The sequence below is a fragment of the Spermophilus citellus genome, assembly GCF_964194105.1.
Source record: "Spermophilus citellus genome assembly, chromosome: 1".
Lineage (NCBI taxonomy): Eukaryota > Metazoa > Chordata > Mammalia > Rodentia > Sciuridae > Spermophilus > Spermophilus citellus.
This window is the reverse complement of record NC_138182.1, coordinates 204139871-204160457: the sequence shown is the minus strand read 5'-3', so window position 1 is coordinate 204160457 and position 20587 is coordinate 204139871. Positions and strand designations below refer to the sequence as shown.

Here is a 20587-nt window from a genome sequence, read left to right as displayed (position 1 = left end):
GTAAATATGGTGAATTTTATGGATTGATAATTGAAGGTCAAAACAATGTAACATTCCTGAGATAAATCCTATTTTATCATGATATCCTCTTTATACATTGTTGCTTATGTTTTCTTAATGGTTTTTGCCTCCTATAATTATATATGTAGTAGATGTATACATCTATTTACCTACCTGTATATGTGTAGATGGAAAACATCTATATTTTTATAGTGTTTGACTTGTTTTGATATTAAAATGTTGCAGTTCTCATAAAAAGTCAAATTATATAAATATGCATATATATGAATATGCCACAGTGAAATACACCATTCTGTATACTTAATCATACACCAATTAAAAAAAAAATAAACAATAAAAGTGTGTTAGGAAATCATAGGTGTTCATCTATTTTTTAAAAAAAATATTGGTTTAACATTGGTATTATTTCTTCCTTGAATGTTTGATAGAACTCATGAGTGAAATAAATCATCAAGGAATGGAATTTTTTCGAGTACTTTGGTAATAAATTTAGTTTCTTTAATGGATATAGGACTATTTTGTTTATTCTTGTGTTATTGGAAAATTTTATTTTTTAAGACAATTTTCCATAAGATATTTAATTTTACAAACATGATTGTGCAACTGATTGAAAAATAGCTGCTTTGCTTGCACTTATTTAAATACTTAAATATATATGTCTACATATAGAAAGAGAAAGATACATACAGAAAGGGTCACTATACAATAAGTATCAGAAATGCTATTTTTTAATAAAACTTGTATCTTCAGTTGTATTTGACATATTAAAAGTATTCATAAACAGTATTTCCTTTTACCATTTATTCTATTGCCTTCTTTTTTCTTCAACTTTTTTCACTTTAGTCTTTCTCCTTCTTCTGCTGACCTTTATACCAAGCTGTCTAGTAGCCACATTCATCTTTTTAAAGATACAAAGTGAAATAGTAGAAAAGTTGAGAAATGTGGCATCCTCTTTGCTGTTGTTGTTACTGTTATAAATAACACTGCCTTCATATTACTACAAATATCTTGTGATGGATGAAGTAGGTTTTACAGTCATTTTTATAGCAAATCCTTGGGTGCCTATGGTTTCCTGTTGCTATACTGATTATATTAGTTACCTATTTTGTCAACCAGAGCAAATGAGAATAAGCCATTAAAGAATATCAGGAAACAAAACCATTGCTGTTTGAAATTTATCCTTGTACTGAAAGGGTCTCTTTGCTGACTCTGATATTCCTGATGAATTTTTTAAAGTATTGAATATATTATAAAATAATTTAAAATATTCTCTAGGACTGGGGATGTAGCTCAAATATTTTACTTTTGCCTAGCATGCATGAGGCCCTTAGTTAAAGCCTCAGTCTACTAAATAAACAGTCAATCCACCCAAACCCACAAATTATTAAATAAATGCACTGTTGAGAACTTTAACTCTTAGTGAAAGTCTGTTAACCTATCTAATTATAAGTTTATTTAAGATACATTTTTTTCTTAAGTGCCTTTTCTTAATAAAACAACATTTGAGCCATTTCAAAATTCTAGGAAAACATATTAGATACATGGTTATGACATTAATCCACAAACCAATTAATAGAGCCATATCCCCTGCCTTATTTTGTATTTTATTTAGAGACGGGGTCTCACTGATTTGTAGTATGTTAAGCAAAATAAGTCAGACTGAGAAATTATTCGTAGTATGTTAAGCAAAATTAAGTCAGACTGGTTATTTGTTTTCTCTCTTGTGTGGAAGCTAGGGGAAAAAAGCAGGAGGTCAGGGCTCACATGAAAATAGGAAGGAGTCCAGTAGAGTAGAGGAAGGTGACTCAGGAGGAAAGGAGAGGAGAAAAATGAGGAAAGGGGAGCCAGCAGGTAATGAAATTGACAAAGTTGTGTTATGTGCATGTATAAATATATGACAAGGAAGCCCACTATTAAGTAAAATTATAATACATCAATTATAAAAAAGAATTACATATATATAGATAGATAGTAGGGAATATTTTGACTAGAATTCTAAGGGGTAAATAAACATGCTGTTCTGCAAATCTTCATTATTGGGTGAGTCTAGATGTTGCTCTTCAAGTAAATATTTTGTTTTAAACTATTTAAGCCACATTCCAACTGTCTTAACTTTTAACTGTTTAGCTCTCTTTATCTCTTAAAATTCTTTATCCAATTTTTTGGGGGGAGGGGTACTGGGAATTGAACCTAGGGGCATTTGACCACTGAGCCATATTCCCCACCCTATTTGTATTTTATTTAGAGACAGGGTCTCATTGAGTTGCTTAGCACCTCAACTTTGCAAACACAGGCTTTGAGCTTGAGATTCTCCTGTTTTAGCCTCTCAAGCTGCTGGGATTATAGGTGTGCACCACCACACTCAGCTCTTTACCCAAATTTGGCTCATTTAAAAATTAACAAATGGGCAGGGGATGTGGCTCAAGCGGTAGCGCGCTTGCCTGGCATGCGTGCAGCCTGGGTTCGATCCTCAGCACCACATACAAATAAAAAGATGTTGTGTCCACCGAAAAATAAATATTAAAAAATTCTCTCTATTCTCTCTCTCTCTCTTTAAAAAAATTAACAAAGAATTTATATTTGAATGGAAATAACATTTAAATAACTGAAAGTCAGGGCAGAAAAGAATATTTAAGTAAATGGTACAGGTTTTCATACAAGGGGATAATTATATCTGGTCAGGGCAGAATGGGGTATCAGAACTCCAATAAGAGTGATTAGAATAGCTTTTAGTGAGTAATACCTACATTTGTTCAGACACTGTGATAGATTCTTTATGTGTACTAACAGAATCATCAAAACAATCTTGCCAAGTAGTTTCTATGACTTTCATTTTGAAAATAGGAAATCTGAAGCTGAAAGAATCTAAGTAACTAGGCTTTTTCTTTCTACTGCATTCTCATTCCATTCATTGAATATTAATTTGATTTTTTAAAAATTTTTTTAAATACATGACAGTGGAATGCATTACAGTTCTTATTATACTTACAGATCACAATTTTCATATCTCTGTTTGTAATAAAATATGTTTACACCACTTCATGTACCTTGGATAATGATGTCCATCCCATTCCACCATCATTGCTAACTCCCTGCCCTCTCCCTTCCCCTCCAACCCTTCTGCCCTATCTAGAGTCCTCTGTTCCTCCCATGATCCCCCTCCCTACCCCACTATGAGTCAGACCCCTTATATCAGAGAAAACATTCGGCATTTGGTTTTTTTGGATTGGCTAACTTTACTTAGCATTATCTTCTCTAACTCCATGCATTTACCTGCAAGTGCCGTGATTTTATTCTCTTCTATTGCTGAGTAATATTCCATTGTGTATATATGCCACATTTTTTTAATCCATTCACCTATTGAAGGGATCTAGTATGGTTCCAGTTTAGCTATTGTGAATTGTTCTGCTATAAACATTGATGTGGCTGTGTCCCTGTAGTATGCTGTTTTTAAGTCCTGTGGGTATAGACATAGGAGAGGAAGAGCTGAGTCAAATTATGTTTCCATTCCCAGTTTTCCAAGGAATCCCCATACTGCTTTCCATATGGGCTGCACCAATTTACAGTCCCACCAGCAATGTATGTGTGTGCCTTTTTCCCCACATCCTTGCCAACACTTATTGTTGTTTGTCTTCATAATAGCTGCCATTATGACTGGAGTGCAATGATATAGTAGAGTAGTTTTGATTTGCATTTCACTAATTGCTAGAGATGATGAACATTTTTTCATATATTTGTTGGTTGATTGTATATCCTTGTCTGAGAAGTGTCTTTTCATGTCCTTGGCCTATTTATTGATCGTGTTATTTGGGTTTTTTTGGTGCTTAGCTTTTGAGTTCTTTATATACCTTAGAGATTAGTGCTCTGTCTGATGTGTGAGGGATAAAAATTTGCTCCTAAGATGTAGGCTCTCTATTCACCTCACAGGTTGTTTTTTTTTGTTGAGAAGAAACGTTTTCATTTGAATCCATCCCACTTATTAATTCTTGGTTTTAATTCTTGTGGTATAGGTGTCTTATTAAGAAAGTTGGGGCCTAATCCCACATGATGAAAATTAGGGCCTACTTTTTCTTTTAATAGATGCAGAGTCTCTGATTTAATTCCTAGATTAACCTATCTAATTAGAAGTTAATTTTAGAAATATTACAACATATTTCTTGTCCTTGATCCACTTTGATTTGAGTTTTATGCATGGTGAGAGATAGGGGTTTAATCTCATTTTGTTGCTAATGGATTTCCAGTTTTCCCAGCACCATTTGTTGAAGAGGCTATTTTTTCTCCAATGCATGTTTTTGGTGCCTTTGTCTAATATGAGATAATTGTAATTTTGTGGGTTAGTCTCTGTGTCCTCAATTCTGTACAATTGGTCTGCCAGTCTGTTTGGATTACAGTACCATGCTGTTTTTGTTACTATTACTCTGTAGTATATTTAAGGTCTGGTGTAATGATACAACCTGTTTCGCTCTTCTTGTAAAGGATTGCTTTAGCTATTTTGGGTCTCTTATTTTTGTGGATAAATTTCATGACTGTCTTTTCTATTTCTATGAGGAATGCCATTGGGATTTTGATTGGAATTGCAATCTGTTTAGTGCTTTTGGTAGTATGGTCATTTTGATAATATTAATTCTGTCTATCCAAGAGCAAGGTAGATCTTTCTGTCTTCTAAGGTCTTCTTTGATTTCTTTCTTTAGGATTCTATAGTTTTCATTGTATAGATCTTCCACCTCTTTTGTTAAGTTGATTTCTAAGTTGTTTTTTTTTGTTGTTTTTTTGTTTGTTTGTTTGTTTGTTTGTTTGCTTGTTTTGAGGCTATTGAGAATGGGGTAGTTTTGTAATTTCCCTCTCAGAGGATTTGTCACTGCTATACAGAAATGCCTTTGATTTATGGGTGTTGATTTTACATCCTGCTACTTTGCTGAATTCATTTAGTAGTTGTAGTCTGGTGGAACTTTCTGGGTCTTCTAGGTATAGAATCATCAGAAGCCTACCAACCAAGAAAAGACCAGGACCAGATGGATACGGAGTCGAATTCTATGAGACCTTTAAAGAAGAACTAATACCAATACTCTTCAGTTTATTTCAGGAAACAGAAAAAGAGGCAGCACTTCCAAACTCATTTTATGAGGCCAATATCACCCTGATCCCCAAACCAGGCAAAGACACATCAAAGAAAGAAAACTTTAGACCAATATCTCTAATGAACATAGATGCAAAAATTCTCAATATAATTCTGTCAAATTGAATACAAAAACATAACAAAAAGTTTGTGCACCATGATCAAGTAGAATTCATCCCAGGGATGCAAGGTTGGTTCAACATATGGAAATCAATAAATGTAATTCATCACATCAATAGACTCAAAGATAAGAATCATATGATCATCTCAATAGATGCAGAAAAAGCATTTGACAAAATATAGCACCTCTTCATGTTCAAAACACTAGAAAAACTAGGGATAACAGGAACATAACTCAACATCATAAAGGCTATCTACGCTAAGTCCCAGGCCAACATCATTCTAAATTGAGAAAAATTAAAGGTATTCCTTCCAAAAACTGAAACAAGACAGGGATGCCCTCTTTTACCACTTGTTTTTGAAATACTGGCCAGAGCAATTAGATGAAAGAAATTAAAGGGATATGTATAGGAAAAGAAGAACTCAATTTGATTTATACTTATAAAGAGAATTATTCCAATTCTATTCATTCTGTCTTTTGTATTATGATTTTCTTTTCCTCTTAGATTTTCAAATATTAACTTATAAAAAAAGGAATAAAAGTAGTATTCTTTGTCTTGCTTCTCATCTGCATAAAATCAAAGAACTCTATAACTTAAAGTAATTATTTTTGGATCATTGCTTACTAACAGTTAATCTTTTTAATTGTTTAAGGATTTCTAAAATTAATACCTCTTTGTTTTCCAAAGTGTATCTCCCAAAAATGACAGGAAGCAAGTTGTTTCCAGAAAGGAAAATGAATTTTCTTGCTTTTTGTTTGATTGTTTTTTTACAATTTTGCAAAACTTTATTTTGTAATATTTCTGAAAGAAACATTTCTAATTTGTCCTTAAATCCACCAAAATATTAATAGTGAATATCATTGGTCATTAGACTATGGGATAATTATTTCCACTCCTTGTATCAGATTGAACTAAAAGAAACTGCCAATATATCACTTAATCTAAATTTCCTCAAAGAATGCTTTTCCATATAGGAGTAGTAAGTAGAATGCCACCAACTGATTGGGCTAACTCCAAACACAGAACCTTGGGGCTTAGGTTCCTCTCCTCAGGCTTCCTTGAGTTCTGCCTTGTCTCATGTTTGCTTCAGCTTAGGCAGACAATAGGATAGTGCCATTTCTTCCCGTCTTTATAGCCAGGTGGTAATATTCCATCGAAGTTTTGGACTTAGTGTTCTTTCTTTCTTCCTTTTTTAAACCTCACTGACCAGGATTTGGTGATGTGTTCATTCCTAACACTAAAACCTAAGGAAGAAAATGAAGTATGATAAGCTCAGAGGTAGAATGGATATTTAACTTACCCGCCATTACCACTGTACTAGTGCTTTTAGCATTGAAGTAGATACAGTCAAATCAGGAAAATTTGGAGGTGTATGAATAACAACAACAAAAACAATAGCTTCAACTTCTTGATTAATGTAACTTGTCTTGCTAGTATGCTTTGGTATACTAATTTTAATTTGGTTTAGTTGTTGAAACATTTTGCACAAAGGAAGTATAAAACTAAAAAATCTCAGGGGGTTTTGCCTATATTTTTATTGCTGCATTATAATTATACATAGTAGTGCCATATTTGTACCTACACAGACCATAATTTGATCATTCTCATTCCCTAGCACCTTCTCTTTCCCTCTTCCAGATCAATTGCTCTACTTTATGGATGTTCCTTCTATTACTATCATTATTATTTTAATGATTTCATTATGATTGTATGTATAAGCAGGTTCGTTGTGATATATTTGTACATGACAGCAAATTTTAGTAGTTTTCTTCCCACAGAATTTCCCATGCTTGCCCTTCCTCTTTCCCTATCCCCTCTACTTTTTTACCCCTTTTTAAAGCATTATTCTCTCTCTTTCTCTCTCTCTCTCTTTCTTTCTCTCCCTCCCTCTCTCTCTCCCTTCTCCTCCTTCTACTTCTCCTCTCCCTCTTTCTCTTTCTCTCTCTGTCTCCTCACTTCTGCTTGAAACAGGAAACACTCAACCCTTGACTTTCTGAGTCTGGCTTATTTCAATTAGCATTATGTTCTCTAGTTCTACCCATTTACTAGCAAATGCTGTAATTTTCTTTTTTATAGCTGAGTAAAACTCCATTGATTATATATACCATATTTTCTTCATTCGTTCATCAGTTATAGGATCACTTAGGTTGATTCTATAATTTGGCTGTAAACATTGATGTACCTGTATTGTATCTCCTTTGGCCTTCTAAAGTGGTTTATTAATCTGTAGTCTTAACAATAGTGCTTGAGTTTACTTTTGTTTCCACATCCTCATTAGCAATTATTATTTGCATTCTTTTTTTAAAAAAATATTTATTTGTTAGTTGTAGATGGACACAACACAAGGCCTTTATTTTTATGTGGTGCTGAGGATCGAACTGGGTCCTGTCTGTGCTAGGCGAGTGCTCTACCACTGAGCCACAATCCCAGCCCCTATTATTTGCATTCTTGATGGCTGCCATTGGAATAAGATGAAATTCCAGAGTAGTTTTGATTTCATTTCCCTGATTGCTGATGACATTGAACATTTTTCATATATTTTTGGCCATTTCTATTTCTTCTTTTGAGAAATGTCTGTTAGATCATTTGTACATTTATTCAGTTATATTGTTTAGTGCTTTTTGAGTTCTTTATATATTCTTGATATTAAACCCTTGTGGGAAGAGTTGCTGGTCAAGATATTCTCTCATTTTGTGAGCTCTTTCTTAATGCTTTTGTTTCTTTTGCTGTGCAGAAGCTTTTTAATTTGATGCTGTCAAATTTATTGGTTTCTAGTTTTATTTCTTGAGCTTTAAAATCTTATTAAAGGAAGGCAGTACTTTCTCCAATATGTTGGGGTGTTGATCCTATTTTTTTCTTCTAGTAGTTTTAGTGTTTCTGATTTAATTGCTAGGTCTTTGATGATTTTTGTGTAAAGTGAGAGACAGGGATCTAGTTTCATTCTTCCACACTTGAAATTCCAAATCTCAGTTTTTAAATTGTTGTGTAGAGTTCTCAGCTCCTTCGGACAGAAAATCTGATAAGGAGTAAGACAGCATATGCTTTGTAAATATTATCTTTATTTTTCCAAAAGAAAAATGTTGATGAAAAATATCCATAACCAGGCTCTGATAAAAAGATGCAAAGCATGGCTTTATAGCACAAAACAACAAATGGAAACAATATATTCATGCTATTCTGTTTGATTTCTACTAAATGATAAAATTATTATTTATAATGATGTATATTTGAAGACAGTTTTAAAAATTATGGTAACTGCTTCCAAAAGCTAGTTCTTCTGTTATTTCAATGCTACTCTAGTAATTTGTGTCAAATGTGTAATTTAAAAAGCTCTAAATTTGCTTTTTGGCTACTTCTGTTTTGCTTCATCAAATTTGCTATTGTATATGTTCATTACATGTTGTGCCCAGTCTTACTTGGCCATAAAATACTTTCTGGCTATTAACATAAGCATTTCAGAATCAGAAAACAGTTTTGATACAACTTTTTAATCAAAGTCCCTAATTTAAAAGATCATATTCAAACAATTATCAATCTCAAAGTAGTTCTAATCTCTAAAACACTATTTTAATTTTAAGTATAAGATATTGTCAGAATAGCCAGGTGTGGTTGTGCACATCTGTGCTCAGAAGCCTGAGGCAGGAGGATTGCAAATTCAAAGCCAGCCTCAGCATTTTAGTGAGACTCTAACCAACTTAATAAGAACCTGTCTCAAAATAATAGAAAGCTCTGGGGATATAGTGACTCAGTGGTTAAATGCCCCTGGCTTAAATCCCTGGTACAAAAAAAAATAATCTAAATAAATACAAAAGTTATCTTATTCAAAGTAAATAGAATATAGGAATATATTAAAGTGCCAGTATTTGCTTTAGAAAGAAATTTCTTGCCCAACATGTCCACTGTTACTAGTAGTCTAGCAGATGTTTATCCAAATTAAAAAAAAATACCATGTTCATCATTACTTAATCCAGTAATAAAAGAATTTTCATATAGTTTTTGTGTGTGTATGTTCCTTTTTTACATTTCACTTTTCAGTTGATGTTGAGCCATAGGAGAAAGTTTTACTTGATCCATTAACAATTAGACATCACAGTGTTCAAATTTGTTAGTTGCTAGCCATATATGATTCTTGAGCAGTTTATGTGTGACTAGTGCAACTGAACAACTGACATTTTAGTTTATTTAGTTTTTATTAATTGAAATTTTACTTAAATTGCTGTTGTGGCTAGTGGGTATACTGTTACACAGCACAGATCTGGAGCAAAAGTATTTGATTCAATTTAAATTAGTTCTATTTAATGAAAGCTGTTATGTAACAGATGAATCAAAGTTTCTATTTATATAGCATTTGATCCATTTTACAAAATTTACATTTTTGCTGCAATTGTTTAGGGTGCAGAAACTTTAAGGTTCATGGAGAGCTAGATGAACGAGGGAGGTAGAACATAATCAATCATATGATTGTTTTACATAAGTAAGTTGCAGGACAACACTGGAACCAGGACCTCAAGTTTATAATGGCAATACCCTGAAAAAATTTTATGGCATTAGCCTTTCCCAGTGCTCTTAGGGTAGTGTTCATTATCTAAAATCTAAAAACATTATTCTTATTTAAAAGGAGTTGGAAGAAGGAAAAAAAAAAAAGACTCCAAGGGTTTAATATTTGCAATTTTACTTAAGTGAACAAACAATTAAAATTCTTGATGACACTAGAGCAGTTTTTCTGTTCAAACTTGATTTGGATTTATAACCATTTTGATTTATTTTTCTGAATTTTTTAAGCTATTCTTAAAATATTGTGTTAAAAAAGCTGGTATCATTGGATGCTGTATAAAGACAGATCATTCTTAAAGCTTGGAAAATAATCAAACTGGGATTTATGTAAAATATGTTAATAATACATCCTTGTGTTGCCTCATAGCGAAGCAGATTGACTTGAAATACATAGGACTGGGGAAATAGTCTTTCTACCAATGATACTAATCCCAGGAGTAGAGATCCTAAAAAGTTTTACTCATGTCACATGAAGTCTGTAGTGGCTGGCTCCTGGAATCAGCGACCTTTTGATGTTAGGGACTTTATGCAATTTTCCTTTTCTCATGTTTGCCTTATCCTAACAATACAGCTGCTAGGATTTCAGCCATCACAGCTGTGTTTCAGGCAACAAAAGAATGAGAGGCAAGAACCCATTGTACGCTTCTCTCTTCCTCAGAGAATCAAAGTTTTTCAGAATTGTTTCTTCTCCACAGACTTTTTCTCTCCTTTGCCTAAAAAATAAATAAATGAAAAGAAGTATAATCTGGTAGAAAAGCTATAAAAGGTCACCATTTGACTATTTCAGATTTGAGATACTTTTCTATAGATTCTGGGTTTTTATTAATTGATTTTCACCTATAATTATGTGTATATGCATTTATGAAAAAATACATATTTTTTAAGGAGCTTTAGTCTTCAACTCTAATATTCTACTCCACTGTTTCTAATCTCTCTCTCTCTCTCTCTCTCTCTCTCTCTCTCTCTCTCTCTCTCTCAGTGCATACTAATTATACAGAATGTTGGGTTTCACTGTGGCACAATGTATGTATTTTAGAGGTTGAAGGGACTAGTAAGAGAAATATTGGGGATTGGAGATCACTGCATGAAGGCATGAGTCCTGAGGAATTACTTTTCCTGAATAGCAGTTTTACAGAGAAGCCAGAGGCAACCAAGGAAATAATAGCATAAGACAAAACCTACAATATACCGATAGTATATTTTTTATTTATTCTTAGAAGGAGTAGGAATCCATTGTCATAACCAGAGTATCAGAGTAGGTCTTATCCTTCTCTTTTCTACATTATTATTATTATTATTATTATTATTATTATTACTACAGCAGGAATTTTGTAAATGGCAGAAAACTGAGCATTGGGTAGCTCATCTAAGCATTATATTTCAATGATTAAATCCTCCATGACTGAAAAGTATTGTGGTAAATAAGGGGCAAAGTCAAGTGAATAATCTTATGCTTCTGTTTTTGAAAAACAGAATGACCTTAGACCAATCTCTTGAGTCTTGATTCCTCTTCTTCTCTTCTGTCTCTATCTAGACACCCATCAAATTATGTAATTGGGGTGCATCTCTAAAGGATCCCAGTTTCTGGGTTCTGTAATCATTGCCAATTTCACTGTGCAGATAGCAGTAAAAGGACAACCCTTAATATTCCCTTTGAAACTATTTGTTTTATCCCTTAAAAAAATACTTTAAGACATCCAGGAAATAACTGACCAACATGGTACTAGTATCCAGTCTTTCCACGTAAACCATGGTTTCTTTCTCTTCTGATACAGATTTTTAAGCTATATTTATGGTTTTATAATAAGACAATAGGGAATTTTCCTTTTCTTTTGCTTTTATTTAATTAATTGATTGATTGATCACTAACATTTTCTCCAATATGAAGCAATATTCCTAATGGTTAATAAAAACTTAATGTTTTGAGTGATTGAATGAATGAATATATATTTATGTGTATATGTAATATATATAAATGTTTTGACTATTAAACATATTTGCACACACAGCTGAATTAATGTGCTCCTGTTTTAAACACAGTAGAAGCCATCGAGGCATTAAATATGATCTGCATTTAGATTTAGATTTTTCTGTACTAGTTGACATGTCATTACTGTAAGATATTATTTAGCAAGAATGGAACATTCTTAATTTTTCTACATTTTATATACTATTGTTGAAGAAGTTCAACTTCTCAATTTCAGCTACTTTTTTTCAGCTTAAACTTTTTATCAATTCAATATTTAAATATCATTAATGAAAGCGCCGTCTACCTGTCTTTTCTCCTCTCCCTTCCCTCCCAAATGTTCTAATTTCTGTGGGGACTTACATCAGTATTTATATAATCTAAGGCACTATTTGTTTAATTTGACCACTAAAGAAGGAAAGAAATAGCCACCAATTTAATTGTAAAACAATGTAATGATAGTTTCAAATATGCAAGAATTATGCATATCAGCTTTCCAAAACTGTTACATTTTTCATCCCTTCTAATGAAATTGGCAACTTCTGCTTGCAGTTGCATTTCTTTGTAAATAATGACTTATCAAAACAGAAATTAGATGTCATTTATCTGGAGTATTGTCCCATCTTAAAAATCTTCATTTTGGGGAAGAATATGTAGAATTGACACTAATGTATGGAATTGAAGCAAAGGTTCTAGTGATAAATCTTTGATTTTCTAATATCAAATTATAGCTTATTATTGTCATCATGTTTTTCTTCATATATAATTACTTGGCTTCATTGATGATTCATGATATTATTTTAAAGGTATTTTAAACATCATTAAACATATAAACATATAAACAATGCATACAAACATATAAACAATGCATATGCTTCAATTGAAGTGACAGCAATAAAAAGGAGATGTGACCAATCTTATGAACACATATACATAATAATGACTACATAAGTAATACCACTTGTCTGATAGCAATTTTAAGATGCCTTCAATTGAAGGATATGTTTCAAGTTCAGTGATGTTGAAATATTAAAAATATTGTGTTACATATTATGAAATACAGTACTATTCACAGGAGAGTATACACATATAGTCCTCTGTCTTTATTGGCCACGGCTGAGGCATAATTTATCCTGCTTGATTTTAGAGCTTCAATCTCTATCTGCCATTTTTGCCAAAAAAAAAAAAAAAAAAAAACCCTCCTGTTAAAAGCTCCTACAGATTATACTGCTCACTCCTGGTTCTGTCTCTAAAGTTTCTTTGAGTCTACCAATCCCCTTTTACAGCTTTTACAACTTCTATATCACTTCTCCAAGTAGGAACTCTTGGATATTTTCCTCATGCAAAGCTAATGCTCAGTGTTTTTTCAAATTGTTGTTATATTACTGAGAAAGAGCAACTGAGTTAAAGATAGCAACTTAGAAGATCACACTGAGAAAGTTACATTTGTGTTGTGGTTATTTTAACAAATATGAAAGATAACCAAGAAAGAGCTTTTGATGGAGAAGTAAGTTCCATGTCAAGAGGAGTTGAAAGCATGTGCCAAGCTATGGCCCTATATGAGGATGTGTACATGCTGTCAAGCCTCTAGAAATTCAGGATGTATACTGGGTCATGGAAAATCATTGAGAAAATCAAATCTGGAAGGTTATGTTAACAAAACAATACACTAAGGATTTATATTTTATCAACCAAGAGGACGTATAGATCATCAAATGCTTTTCAATGCAGGAGCAATTCCAACATATTTATATTCTAGAAGATGATTCCAGTGAGCTTGTAAGAGATTGAGTTTGAAAACACTAATGTATAATACTTTGAGCCTATTTCAGTTAAGGTGAGGAGTTCCAAACACGTGTAGAGGTTAGTGTTTGAAGTACATGGAATCAAAAATATTTACAGTAGTGAGACTCAGGATAATTATTCTCTAGATGAGTACTCTCTCAACATAAGTAATCAACAGTGACCTCCCTGCTCCCACTGGAATGGTGATAAAGTGGACAGTATTGTCACAATTTAAGAGAATATAGAGGAGTATCAGATTTAAGGTGGTGAGATGGTAGGTTTGATTAATAATGCATTAAAAATTACCTCAGGGGAGAATCTTCCTCAGGGCGATATAAATACAGAACATCTTTTTAAATATTAACTTTGGTCCTTAATTTAGTCATGCCAGGAAGGGGTTAGGGAATGGCAGTTCCATATAGCATACAATAGGTGCTGGTCATGATGGCAACATCAGAATGGAACTCTGAGGAAATCCCAATACAAGGGATTTCTTGGGAAATTCCAAAGAATGTGTACTCTTTAGGGGGAGAGCTGGCCATATTGTAAAATATAAAGTTTCAGTACAATATTGGGCATGATGTGATTTGATAGATCTTAATAGTTACGCTTATCCACATTTGTCGTGAGATAAATTATGGCTGTTGAGATGCATTTCTGAAGTCATACATTAAAACCTTTGTTTGTGTCAGTTACTTCTCATCAGAAAACTTCCTGTGGTACCACTAGCTTTTTTAACAATCCACAAATTCATTATAAAAATAATCATGTTTTAAGTATTGAACAGATGAGAATTGGGAAAAAATATTGTCTAAGTAGCACATTGTTTTTTCAAAATTATCTTCAATATATTTTTGAAAGGTTTGAATTTATTCTTAAAGTATTTCATAAGCTTAGTAGCTTCTAGTCATGTAGAGCTCTGTTATAGATTAATGACTAAGATTTGAGTAAAACAATGTAAAAAAGGACTTTACTTATGCTCAAGCTCTGTCTCCAATGACGTTCTAAGCATTACTGATAATTATAAGAAGATTTATAATAATCCTTTGGCTATTCTTTGGTTTGACAAAATGCTTTAAATTGTGATGCATTTAAAGTTAAATAATAGTAAAGGAACTTACATAATTAGAATTAATGTCCATAAAAATGTGTGACAAAAATTTTACTTTATACTACAAACCAGTCATTAAGAGAAAATGGGCAAATTGGCCCCATTATGTTTATTGAAATCCTGTCTTCTGTATAGATAATTTTCATTACATTACTGTAAATACCCAAAGCATTTTTAACATCATATTCTCAGGCCTGCAGCTTTAATTAATCCTCATTTCTGAAGTTTTAAAAACAAGATTAATTAAATAATTGTATTTACAGAAACTACATAAACAACTATATTGCATACTGAAGTCAATCAAAGTAATTTATTAATATTACATGAGGACATAACTTCATTGTGTCTGTAACTTTTGTCTTAACTCCTAGCACTTATATATAAAATTCCTTTGAAAATTAGAAATATAATTCAAAAGATAATATTTGAAGTCATAAATACAGACAAAATAATCATTGTTTTATGGTGTCCTTCATTGTGATTCTTGTAGATTAAATACTTTTATTATATTCTTCCCTCCCTTGAAAATCCTTCTGAATATTTTGAGATGTTTTGAATTTATTACAGAAGGGTCATTTTAATATTTTTTTCTTCCAGATAAGAATGTGCCTTTTGATGAGAAGATTTAATCCTTCTACAGTGAAAAGCGGAGACTGTTTAAGGAATAAGAAGCCACTATATCAATGGGGTGAGGGGTATTTAAGTTCATATATTATGATAACCTTTATTTTGTTGTTGCTGCAATAAATACTGTATCACTTTGTTATACCATTGTATGTACAGAAGTGCTCTATTAATGGGCTCAGTGTTGTTAGGGATAAACTATATTGTAATAGTTTATCTGTTTGAAAATTACTTTAAAACTCCATGTTTCTGAAGAGTTTTTGTTTATTGCTTACCATATTATTGTAAATTGTTTTTTTATGTACTAATCAGTTAATGTTAAATTTTTTTTGTGGGTATCATTTTATAGAGCCCTTACCCCCAACAAGCAACTGGTGTGTAAAAATAATTAAAATTTTCCTTTACTGAAATATATTTCCCATTTTTGTGGGAAAATGAAGCCAAATTTATTATGTGTTTGGGTTTTTAAAATATTAATAAATGTCTGAGTTATTGTATGCAAAACAATAAATGTGATGTAAAATTCTTTTAATCTGGTACAGATAATATGTTCACAAAATAAACCTGAAGATCATAGAACTACTTTTAATATATGTATATATGGCTTATGGAAAAAATCTTTTTTAAAAATTTCTTTATATTTTATCAACTCCCATGTAAAAATAAGATACATGGGACAAAGTAAGATTGAAAGTTAGATACAATATCTACTTTGATTATATATTTTAGAAATCTGAATTTTTTATTTGTTTATTGTATATTGTGAAACAGAATTAATGCAAAAAAAATGGTATGGTTCAAAACCTCAGTCAATAAAATATGGGAAGGCAAGGAATTAAAGTGCATAGACTTTCAATTGAGATCTTTAGGCAGACAATAACCTCATTGTCTCTGAACAAATAATGTAATCGTGGTGAACTTCAATTTTACACATTCTTTTTTTTTTTTTTTTTTTTTTGAGGAAAGTTGGTTTCATGGAGTTCATTCCTTAAAAGAAGAAAAAAAAATCAACAAATAAATGACCTCATATTACATCTCAAAGCATAATTTCACACATTCTAATAGTTAAAGAGAACTTACAGGAAAATTGAGTCACAAAGTCAGTTGCTAACTGTCACCAAGAGATAAACTAAAGTGTGCATTAGTCAATTTGAGCTGGGACCTATGTAGTTAAAATAGGAGTTCCCCCCATCATAATGGATTATAACAAGAATTAATTTCTCATTCATGCCACATGTGTTTTGGGGTTCTGATTCTGCTCTCATTTTCTTTTTTCTTTACTGAAGCCAATGGTAAAGTTTCAGCCTCAAATGTTGTCTTATACTAAACATCCCAAACAAGACAAACTATTCTATTTCATAGCTTCTGCCTTAAGTTCACCTATTTCAATGCTATCTAATCTTTTATTGGCCAGAACATACCCTAAGGCTACTACAGAGTCCAAAAGGCAAGAATAGATAATCCTCTAGTAAAGGAGAAGTTTGTCATATTTGTCCATCCACAATGCCAAATTAAGGACAGGGTGTAGCTCAGTAGTAGATTGCTTGCTTCATGTTTGTGAGACCCTAGATTTGATTCTTAGCATTAAAGGAGGGTGAGGGGGAGCAAACTAGTTTTGCATCTCTATGGCAAATGCCTTTATGCAATGAGTTATCCTGAGTCAAGTTATCCTGATGTCAGTGCATGTATGTTTGATGTATAGCAAGGACTAAAGGGGAAGATAGCACTTGTTCTAAAAGAATTAGCTCGCTTTAGCTCTCACTCATAATTGTATGAGGAAATACTTTCCAAGTGTTTTTCATTCTTAGTTTTAAATTAGTTTTAAATTTTAAAGAATCACTAGGACTCCAGATTTCTTATATAAAATTGCCCTCTTTTAAAATATTATTAACACAGAATACATGTTTGGATAGGTATCCCCATACCTAGCAATTTGTTATATAGGAAAATCATATAACATCTTGGAAAGAGTGATATTTCATTTAGTAACTGCTATTATTTAATTATTATTTATAATTAAAAGTAAAAAAAATCTACCATAGAATAAGAATTCTAATAATTAGGGTAATTTAATAATCATTTCCATAAGGGGCCTTCAATTTTGCCTTTAAATAAATACTTCTAATACTTTTGTCTTAACTCCTAGCACTTTTGCCTTAACTCCTAGCACTTATATATAAAATTCCTTTGAAAATTAGAAATATAATTCAAAAGATAATATATGAAGTCATAAATATAGGCAAAATAATCACTATTTTATATATATTTCTAAAAACTGTTCTTAGAAATATATATTTGCTCTAGATGACTAGTATGAAAATTCTCATGTTGGTCAAAATGCCTTTTTTTAAATTATTCTTATGTAGTCATTACTGAACTGCAAATCAAGCATAATTATTGTAATAAGCCACATTTGAATTAAAGTGCAAGATATTATACATATAATATCTACAAGCCAGTAAGCTGGATATTAATTTTATTAGTTATGTAACAAAATTGATGATGAACTAGTATTTTCAAGTAAAATATGTATGTACATTTTAAAACAACTGGTGATACCTTAGATATTATGAAAACATGCTACTATTGTCCCTTCCAATTTTTTACTTCATTTTAGATATTTTGTTGATAATCCCCTCACCTAGAAATTAGAGATTAGTGGGCCTAGTATAATCGAGTTCATAGCTCATAAGAAGAATAAAGGGATTGAAAGAATGGATGCTTGAGTAGTTTAAAGAGATGCACTTGAACTGGAAGCTTCTGACCAACCACTGTGTGGTTTAAAGTACAATCAAGTACTTTCTTTTTGTCCCATTTCTCTTAATTAATTGGTAGAGAATTACTTCTGTGGAAAAATAAAATAAAATAAAAGCACTAATGCTGGATGGTCAACCTCACCTTGTCAGCTTGCAGTGGGTTTTTGGTTTAATTGCTTTACTAAGGGTATATCATCTCTTACCCTTTATCAACTATTTCTACTCCTTTTTAAAAATGGGAGGTTTGTTTATTTTAAGTTACTTTTGCTTGAGCTTCACTCATTTTCATGAATTCAATAAATTTTTTATCATTCTTAACTAGTTTACTTTTCTGCAGTTGTTTTATTCTCTAAGCACTTCTATAAAGCAATGAAGGAAAGATAGTTCATATTTCTTCTATGTTGGGAGATAAGCAGAAAGCCTGAAGAAAAATAGGTGGAGGGATGAATACAGAGATGTGAGTCATCCCATGTCATGGACAATTAATTGGAGCTCTTATCTTGAATACTTCCCTTGACTATCTAGTCATTTTCAAAGATTTGTTTTTTCTATAAACAGTTTTGCCTTGTGTGACAAGAATCAAGCAAAGATTATTCACAATACAGAAGCTTTACTTGATTTGCTAAGATTTTATAATTCTTTTCATTTCACACTATCTGCTCTCTGCAACAGGGATTGAACATTTTAAATCCATAGTTTTCAATATATTTTGCCTGCCTGTACCAAAAAGACTCTTTACAAGGCACAGGGTAAAGATAGAAGAAGTTTAGGAATGATAATCCCCAGGCCCTTATCTGGCTGGTTAAGAAACTACAGAGCCACATCTCCCACTAAAGTATCTCTCTATGTCAGGGGTTATGGTTCAGAGGTAGAGCGCTTGCTTAGCATGCATGAGACACTGGATTCGATCCTCAGCACCACATAAAAATAAAATAAAGGTATTGTGTACACCTATAACTAAAACAAATAAATAAATATTTAAAAAAAAATTTTTATGTCTCCACAGCAGAGGATTTATAGCCAGCAAGGGATAGGTGGAATTAGGTAGTTTTTCTCAAATAGGTTATTTGAAGCAAAGTAAACTCAAGAGCTCTGACAGTTATTTTTCTTAATCTGCCTGACCCTTTCTGGGGTAACATGGGTACTCACCTATTATTATTGTGTAAAACTGAGTGGAAGTTCATTTCTTCCTCTGACTTTGTTCACCCCCTTGCCTGAATAAAGTTCTAGATCTAGAGTGCAGCTTAGACTGTCTTTCTAATACTTTACTCTAAAACAGATGACCATCTTTAAGCTCCAGACTTAAGCTCTTATTCCCTTATTTGATTTTTTTCCCCACTGAATCTATTGTTATTCATCCACGTGTGTGTTGGGGGGGGGGTAAATCTTCCTCCCCAAATAGGACATGATTTTGTTTTTTTAGAACTGTACCTCCTAGCCAGACTTGGAAATAGTCTTTGCACCTTCTTCTACCTGAAATCTCAAGCTAATTTTTTGTGTCTCTCCCAGTGCTAAAGAAGCTTCCCAAGGATCAATAATATCTTATGGATAAGTCAGCTAAGGTTTTGGTGGACAGAGTGACACAAGGAGATACAGGGAGTGGGCAGATATCTCTCTTCCTAAGCAATGGTCCTGTGACATTTATTAGTTGTTCTTGGCTTATCAGATCGAAATATACCATAACCAGAGCTAGAGGTTTTACACATACCAAGAGGTAACATGAAATCAATAGGTATGGTCTTTCACAAAAGACAAACTTTAGATCATTTCTGTTGATAATTTTTTCTTTCTTGAAATATGGCTACATTCCAAAAGTAACCATTCCAGTTATTTGACTTGGCTTTTAAAATTGATTTTAGTATTTCGTTTTCAGCATACATGAATTATTTTAAAATATCCTATAATTTTTTTAATTTTCAACATTCAATGGTAAAACTGACTGATAGATAAAGGCAGATTAATCAAGTGTATTTCTCTTAAGGTTTGCTGATTATTGCCCTGAAACTGTTGCCTATAATGACACTACCAAACATTATTTCTAGCTCAGGTGCCTACTCTAGATATTTGTGCACAGTTTTATTTATATCCAGGGTATAAAATTATACCAGAGGACCTGAAAGTCAAAAAAATAAAAAGGGAGGGGACTCTTTGTAGAAGCATTGAGGAGCAAAAAGACTTCAGTAGGAAGTGTTGTTTCCTTAGTCCGCAAGAACTAAGGAAACATGGGATGTCCCACACTCAGAGATTCCTATTGCATTGCCATGAAGAATGGCCTCAGCACTTGTGACAGACAGAAAGCTCCATCAGTGACTCTTGCAACTTCAAGACTGAGAACCTCTCCAAGTTTGAAGATAAATCACACTGATTTACAGCAGAGCTTTGGGACTAACAGACCTTGTATTGAATTCTGTCTCTCTCACTTTCCCATCTATGTTATCTTCAATGATTTTTCCCCTGTCTACTACTTTTGACATATAATTAATAGTTAAGTTAAATTAATACTAGTGTGTTAAGTGCTCTAGATTTTTAGTT

The 20587-nt window shown here is 32.4% G+C and overlaps 1 protein-coding gene across 1 annotated transcript in view; it reads left to right on the top strand.

Annotated features, from left to right (window-relative positions):
• Positions 1–15827, top strand: part of FAM174A (family with sequence similarity 174 member A) — a gene marked incomplete at its 3' end in the record, with an annotated part of 52101 nt that extends 36274 nt beyond the window's left edge. Inside the window, exon 3 of the mRNA XM_081307933.1 lies at positions 15273–15827. Within this exon, the coding sequence (XP_081164059.1) occupies positions 15273–15276 (4 nt within the window). The remainder of the gene's footprint in view (positions 1–15272) is intronic.
• Between the last annotated feature and the right edge of the window lie 4760 nt (positions 15828–20587).